This window comes from Cnephaeus nilssonii (assembly GCF_951640355.1).
Source record: "Cnephaeus nilssonii genome assembly, chromosome: X".
NCBI lineage: Eukaryota > Metazoa > Chordata > Mammalia > Chiroptera > Vespertilionidae > Cnephaeus > Cnephaeus nilssonii.
In genome coordinates this window covers 53,086,409-53,094,310 of record NC_137071.1, presented here as the reverse complement: position 1 = coordinate 53,094,310, position 7,902 = coordinate 53,086,409, and the positions used below count along the sequence as shown (strand labels likewise).

Here is a 7,902-nt window from a genome sequence, read left to right as displayed (position 1 = left end):
CTTGGGGTGTCAGAAATGTCTTGACCTAGGTGTTGTGTTTCATGAATGTATTAATCAATATGTAATTTATATAAGTTTTAGAAATTGCTGTATGTTTTTTTAAATACATATAAAGTTTATTAAAAATAGGTTGGAATGGAATACAGTAGAATAGAAGCTACAGCAGTTGGGATGTATTTGCAGTACTGCAGTTATGAAAAGCACTCCCCCACCCACGCCACCTGACCTCCCCAGGATGGCCGAGCCAACCCCCTGTGCAGGGTTTGCATGTAGTTCACTTGTTTGTGGGCACGGGCCTTTCTATATATTAACAGAATAGCAGTTTGCTCACGTCATCTCTTGGGGAAACTTGTGGACTTTGCCCCGTGGGGCTACCAGTGTCTCGAGGTGCCTAGGAGGAGCCTGCTCAGACCATGCAATCCTTCATAACCGAGCAGGCTCCTCTACTGACTTACACATACCTCCCAACCAGAGCCCAGGCCACATGAACATATTTACACTCGCACTGGAAAGGCTTATCCTACAACTCTCACCCAAGTGGTTCCCAGGTCAGAAACCCTTCCCCCTTCTATTTGAAGTGTGTGCGTTTTCCTAACAGACAAATTTGTAAGAGAACAATACGTACAGAAAAATCTTCCAGACCCCTCCTCAGGGCTTTGTCAATAGAAAATCTGATTATAAACACAGAGTAATTTATCATTTTAACATCACAGAATATAAAATAGCATGAGGCCCATCTCCCAGACATCAGCCACATATTCATAGCTGAAGAAATGGCAGTGGTAACTAATAATTCAACAAATGGAAATTAAATAATTCTATTAGAGTATAAAAATAGCTTGAATTGCCACACAAGTCATTCTTAGGAATTTAAATAAGGTGCTGGGTGGGAGCGTCCCCCGCCCCCTCCATGTAGCACATGGATATCACTCTTGGTCGAATGTAAAATCCCTGAGTAGTAGCTTCGCCTGGTGTCCCCTATGACTCACATCCTGACACTGTGCTCCTATATATGCAACACTGAGTTAGTTAGTGGCATCCTTACAGATCTCCTTGAGCATCTGAAATACTTAATGTTCTAACTCTAACTGCCACCCTCAAAATCACCAGTGGTTTAATATAACTAATCTGGTATTTATAAAAATAAAATACCCTAAACTCAAAATTTTCTGTTGGGAAAGTTTTCCCATCAAATATGTAAGTGGATCGTCAGGGGTTGCACCTGTGAGGAGCCGGCGGAGCGAAATTGCTATATGTTTTTAAAAGTACCTTGTTATGATATTTTGGACAACTCTCTGGGAACTGATGCTTAGAAAATGGATACTTAGACTTATAACATATTCTTACAATTCCTCCTCAAATATAATTAAATATTTTATACCATAAAAATCAAGTCATATTTACATTAGTTTGTTTAATGACATATCACATTAGCTTTTGTTTTTTGAGGTAACTACACTTTAAGAAGCTTCCCTGTGGTTACAGATGTTTGCATCTTGTGATTTCCTTTCTAATCTTCTAAATATCAAGTGCAATCTATTCTGCTAAGGAGGAAAAAATCCAGTTCCTTGATATCTTTAAATAACACTATTTCCAGTACTTGACAAACTACACCACTGCAGGGAGTTCAGTCTATCCTTTTGAAGCAAGTGTTTCCATTTTGTGTCATGCTCGCATCATTCAAAAGTAGTACAGAAAGTTCTTTCTTGCTGGGAACACCCTGAAGTTGTCACCAGATATTTTTTATTTCTGGAGTAATATTACTTAAATTCATAAGAAAAATAAAAATAATTTTTACCTTATTAAAAAGACCATAATTAATAAGAATTTATGCAGCATGTTTATTAACTAATCATAATATAATTAACACATGGTAGAAAAAGTCTCTTGGGTTTAAAAACAGCTTTATTTAGCATACCAAAAACATAGAGATATAAGAAAAACATTACCTAGTATAAACATAAAAATAGTTAAAAACCATAATTTAATGTAAACCAAGTGTTTAAAAATGTGAAATATAATAAAATACATGAAATTTACACAAAACCAAGTTAAAGCAACCTCCAGTTATCATATCAGATCATCAGTCTTGAAGTCATAATTAACAATGAATAAAACACAGCATCAGTATTTGTATTGTTCAATATGAAAAAAGAAATATAATTTACTTTAAACAGATACAATTAATTGTGATATTCAAAGCAGAGAGGCAGATAGTTCTAGTATTCTAGTCACAACTACTGCATGTGGAAGTTTGGAAACCTTTCCACTGGAAGAACTCCCATTAAGCCCATTCTTTCATTTAAATGCAAACTGGTTGATTCAGTTTAATTACTGCTTAAGAAAGGCACTAAATATATCTGCAAAACTAAACCTTTATTAAAAATGATCAAAGGTGAATGTAGTATCTATCAGGTAAGAAAGGCAAAAGCATAAAAAATATATTTATTCCAGACAAGCCCCTTTAATTATAAAACATATTAAGAAATTCAGTTTATAAAACCAGGTGGCATAGCAAAAGGGTTTTTAAAAATGTAAAACCCAAACAAAGCAAAATCAAACCAAACCAACCAAACAAACCTAAGAGAATGCTTCTTGAAGAAAGTGGTATTTTGTTTATCCTGTCATCATGATGCCAATGCTGCCAGGAGACCTGTGACTGATGCCAGTTATCACTATGGAGTAAGAATGCTTTCTTTAACCAATAGTCTGAAAAACTGTGGTCATTGATCAGTTTAAGCATTTGGCTTTTGTTTCAAGGATCAACATTACAGTTCAGGTATCACTAAAAGGTAGCATTAAATCCAATATCAGGAGTTGGAAATGTAAAATAAAGTTGCAAGAATAATATACTTAGTTAACAGAACATTCTGCTCCTTTGTATAATCTTGTAATTCTGAAACTTTTGGTCTCCAGATCTCTTCATATTCTTACATTTTATTGGGGATCTGGATGCCAAAGAGCTTTTGTTTATGGAGTTGACATCTATCCATATTTTCCATATTAGGATGCATACAAATTTAAAAAGTATTTATTTATTTAAAAATTAAAAAGTCCATTACGTGCTAACATAAATAACATTTTTAATAAAATAGCCATATTTTCTAAAACAGACATAAGATCTGAGGGAAGATGGCATTGTTTTATATTTTAACTATTTTGAGAGTTAGAATAAAAAGATAAATAATAGCCTTGTAATATTATGATTAATAGTTTTGATCTCACTGATCCCCTAAAAGGGTCTCAAGGACACCCCAGAACTCATGGGAACACTTTTGGAAACTACTGTTTAACCTTTTGCACTCGGATGTCAAGTGTGACGGTTATTGAATGTATCAATAATTTGAAATATTAAAAAATCCAAATAAATAAGTTTGTATGAAAAGAAACTCCAGTTTTTTATTCTATTACCGCGCTTTGTAAAATCTGGGGTATTTAAAAAATTAAATCCCGAGTAGAATAAAGGAATCGAGAAAAAAGCAAGCGAGTGCAAAGGGTTAATCTAAGGCCTGATATTAATGACATAAAAATCTATACAAAAGGAGCCTTAATTTTCATTTTAAAATAAACCAAAATATCCACACATACACACACAAGTCACAGTATCAAACACTTCAACTTTCAGCTTTAACTAGAAGCCAAAGATCACCATGGCCAAATTCAAAACAGCATCGTCATTTCTGCTGAGACCAGGGTAAAGATTTTTCATTTTTAGCCCATGAAAGCTACAAAACCTATTAACAAAGCACACTCATTCTATTTCTCTTTCTAACATTTGCTTAATCCTGTTTGTGTTAAACTGGCTGTCATCTTTAAGTTGGCACAGCCTTGGTATAGACCAGAGAATGACAGGAGTTTAACTAATAGCCTTCACACTCAGATCAGGAACATGTCAGCCATTTATGGGGCAGCCTATTCTATTTCTCATTATGTAAAAACTCGGATAAATTTTAGGGGAACGGGGAGAAAATTCTCTCTTTAGGACAATAAGAACAATGCTATGACCTCTTCATATCTTACAAATTACTTTCATGCACACCATATCATTAGATCTTTTGATGTCACTGGAGAAGGACAGGGCAAATGATTTTATTGCCATTTCAGAGTTAAGGAATTTGAGGGCCAGATATGGGACTTTCCTGAGGTACCATGGCAAGTATATTGCAGAGAGGGATTAGAATTCATGTCATCTGACTCCTAGTTCAGGATTCTCCCAAGCATTTCCTCTTCCTTTGGTTTCAAGGCAAGATTGAGGGAGAGGTCAGTGGGGATGGAGATGGAGGCAGCAGTGTATGATACTTACTAAACCTGCATTCCATTGCTTCATCCACCATTTTACCCAAGACCAAGGAAGCCTGGGAGAGTGGCAGAGACATCTTTCTGACTAATAAAATGAATTTCCCACCAGTGACATAAATTATGGAACTTTGTATAAAATCACTGTCATACTTTTCTTTCTGAGCTAGTTTATATTGGCAGCTCATTCATAGCCGTTCACTCTGATCCAAAGAAAAAGTAAAAATCATGAAGTTAAATAAAAACTGATGAAAAAAAAACCCAAAATGAAAGAACAAGATCTTTGTTAAGTTATTATAACTAGATTTATTGTGCACCTGGCACAACAGACTTTGCAATCTTCCTCCACCAACTGGAGAGCAATATAAAAATCACAATTCTTAATTTAATGGGAAATTGCCTCAATCATTTGACACAAAGACTTCAGTCTATAAAAAAGCATTAAGAAAATAATTTTAAGAATTTTATTTTAACTAAATTCTTAGGTACTTGACGATTCTGTGGTGGTAGAAAGAGTAGAAAGTAGAGTAAAAAGCAATGAAACAGTGAGAAGAAAATAATTGTTGTCACCAAAGAGCAAAGGATAAATCTTTATCTATTCACTGTCATTAATGCATATATGTACTTTAGAAATTATTCTGTTTGCAGGAAATCCTCTCCACCAAGATGTTAATACAAATAGCATGAGACATTCAAAACTAGTAAGCAAACACTGTTTAATTGGGAGGAGGGACAGTCAACAACAAAAAAATTCCCTCCTATAAAATTAGCTAAATGCAACTAATTACCAATAATTTTCTTGCTATACACTATAAGCAAGTTATTGTTTACTGTCCCTTCCCTCAATCTTTCTGGGATGTTCTGAAAATCAAGATAGACTACATGCATTTTTTTCTACTAAGGTAGTTGAAGAAAAAGTTTAACAAAAGCCAGTAAGAAACAGAAAACATACTAAGTTCATCTTATTTTCAAAATTGAACTGCACATCACTATCTATTACACAACTTGACGGCCCCCCCCCCCCCAATTTTGGTGAGTAATTTACAGGTGATTTAGACAGAAGTTAATGGCTGTTTAACACATTGCACATATGCTGGGCTGATGTACACACTATATGCATATATGTATATATGCATGAATACACATACACACATATGTATAACTCATCACATCACATAAAGACCACTGTTTTCCCCTCTTCATATATTCCTATTACCTAAAATAAGCATGGATAATGATTTTATAGTAGGAAATAAAACTAATTAAAATCAAATCAGAAAATGTAAAGTGCTATGCTGTCAGAGTCCAATAAAATAAGTCAATGCATATTTATGTAGTGGTAAAGTGGTAGACAGTTGTTTTATTAGTATTCTAAAAACGATTATAGTAAAAAGAAGTTTGCTGTTTCATTTGATGGTGGTGACCACAGGCACCATAGCAATGGCACTGGATGAGTTGGAATTGATGATGTCCTCATACTCCGGGGGTGGGTCTAATTGAGGTTCTGTTTCAATCCTCTGAAGGTTCACCTGTCCTGTGGCTTCCTCATAGGTTGGTGGAGGATCGCAGTTGGACAGGTGAGTGGAAACAGAATCTGAGCGTCCAACTACATATTCCAGAAAGCCTGGCGAAATTCCACTGCTATCAAACACTTCGTCTGGTGGGGGAGGTGGAGTGATAATATTAAGGTGCTGAGGGAAAGGGATGTGATCTTCAGTCACTGTCTGTCTGCGAGTTTTGTTTTTTAGGAAGCATCTCCAGATTAGGAAAATGACAAGGAGGATAATAAAGAGGCCAAAGATTAATGGAAAGGTGAGGTAAAATTGAAACCAGTCACTTCCTCTGCTACTCTCACCTTGTTGCGCTTTTGTATAGATGTTCCAAAACTCTTTCTGAAAATAAAAGACAAAATTATTGAAAATCAGTATGATCAAAAGATATGAAATATCAAATGAACAAATGTATGGGGTCTAGTAATATAATGAAAAAACAACAACAACAAACCAGCTTTTTTTGTTTAAATGACCTATAGTCTACATTTTTCATGACAAGAAATTACAAATAAATCATAGTAGAACATGAGTCATCTTCAAGACTTGGGAGTTATTTATAATTTTAGCTATGACATTTTATTTTTTTCATTTATAGAATTTTAAAAAATCATTCAATTACATTTAACATACAATATTTTATTAGTTTCAGGTATCCAACATATGTATTAGACATTTATATAACTTACAAAGTGATCACTCCAATAACTCTAGTACCTGACAACATATATAGTTATTATAATAATACTAGAAGCCCGGTGCACGAAATTCATGCACGGAGGGGGGTTGTCCCTCAGCCCAGCCTGTACCCTCTCCAATCTTGGACCCCTGGAGGGATGTCCGACTACCCGTTTAGGCCTGGTGGGATCAGGCCTAAACGGGCAGTCGGACATCCCTCTCACAATCCAGGACTGCTGGCTCCCAACTGCTTGCCTGCCTGCCTTCCTGATTGCCCCTAACCACTTCTGCCTGCCAGCCTGATCACCCTCTAACCACTCTGCTGCCAGCCTGGTTGATGCTTAACTGCTCCCCTGCCAGCCTGTTTGCCCCCAACTTCTCTCCTCTGCCGGCCTGGTCACCCCTAACTGCCCTCTCTTGCAGGGTTGATCACCTCCAACTGCCCTCCCTTGCAAGCCTGGTCCCTCTCAACTGCCCTCCCTTGCAGGACTGGTCCCTCTCAACTGCCCTCTCCATCTTGTAGTTGCCATCTTGTGTCCACATGGGGGCAGGATCTTTGACTACATGGGGGCAGCCATCTTGTGTGTTGGAATGATGGTCAATCTGCATATTACTCTTTTATTAGATAGGATAGAGGCCTGGTGCACGGCTGGGGGCCAGCTGGTTTGCTCTGAAGGGTGTCCCGGATCAGATGGGGGTTCCCTTGGGGCGTGGGTTGGCCTGAGTGAGGGGCCTGTGGTGGTTTGCAGGCCGGCCACGCACCCTGGCGACCCAAGCAGAGGTCCTGGTATCTGGGATTTATTTTCCTTCTACAATTGAAACTTTGTAGCCTGGAGCGGAGCCAAGCCTGCTGCTCCCTCCGGCCGGCAGCCATTTCTGTTGCAGTTAATTCACTTTCTATAATTGAAACTTTGTAGCCTTAAGCAGAGACCTGGGCCCGTCCAGGGTGTGCAGAAAGCTTTGCTTCCCCTGTTGCCGCCGGCAACCCTGGCCTGCTCTCTCAAGCTCTATTCTACCGCCATTTCTGTTTGAATTTTTTTACCTTCTATAATTGAAACTTTGTAGCTTGAGTGGAGGCTTAGGCCTGCAACGGCTCGCAGAAAGCTTGGCTTGCTCTGTTACCTGGGAAACCTTGCTCTCTGTGGCTGTAGCCATCTTGGTTAGGTTAATTTGCCTACTTGCTCTGATTGGCTTGTGGGCGTGTCGATGGTATGGTCAATTTGCATATTACCTTTTTATTAGGTAGGATTTGCTATATTCTCTATTCTATACTTTATATCCCCATAACTGTTTTTATAATTGACAATTTGTACTTCTTAATCTCTTCACCTTTTTCACACATCCTCCTCAATCCCCCTCCCATCTGGCAATCATCAAT

The 7,902-nt window shown here is 37.5% G+C and overlaps 1 protein-coding gene across 2 annotated transcripts in view; it reads right to left on the bottom strand.

Annotated features, from left to right (window-relative positions):
• Positions 1–1,918: 1,918 nt before the first annotated feature.
• Positions 1,919–7,902, bottom strand: part of PRRG1 (proline rich and Gla domain 1) — a 244,954-nt gene continuing 238,970 nt past the window's right edge. For both annotated transcript variants that reach the window (XM_079765128.1, XM_079765129.1), the window contains exon 4: positions 1,919–6,188. In XM_079765128.1, coding sequence (XP_079621254.1) covers positions 5,703–6,188 — 486 coding nt within the window. In that variant the 3' untranslated portion in view covers positions 1,919–5,702. The remainder of the gene's footprint in view (positions 6,189–7,902) is intronic.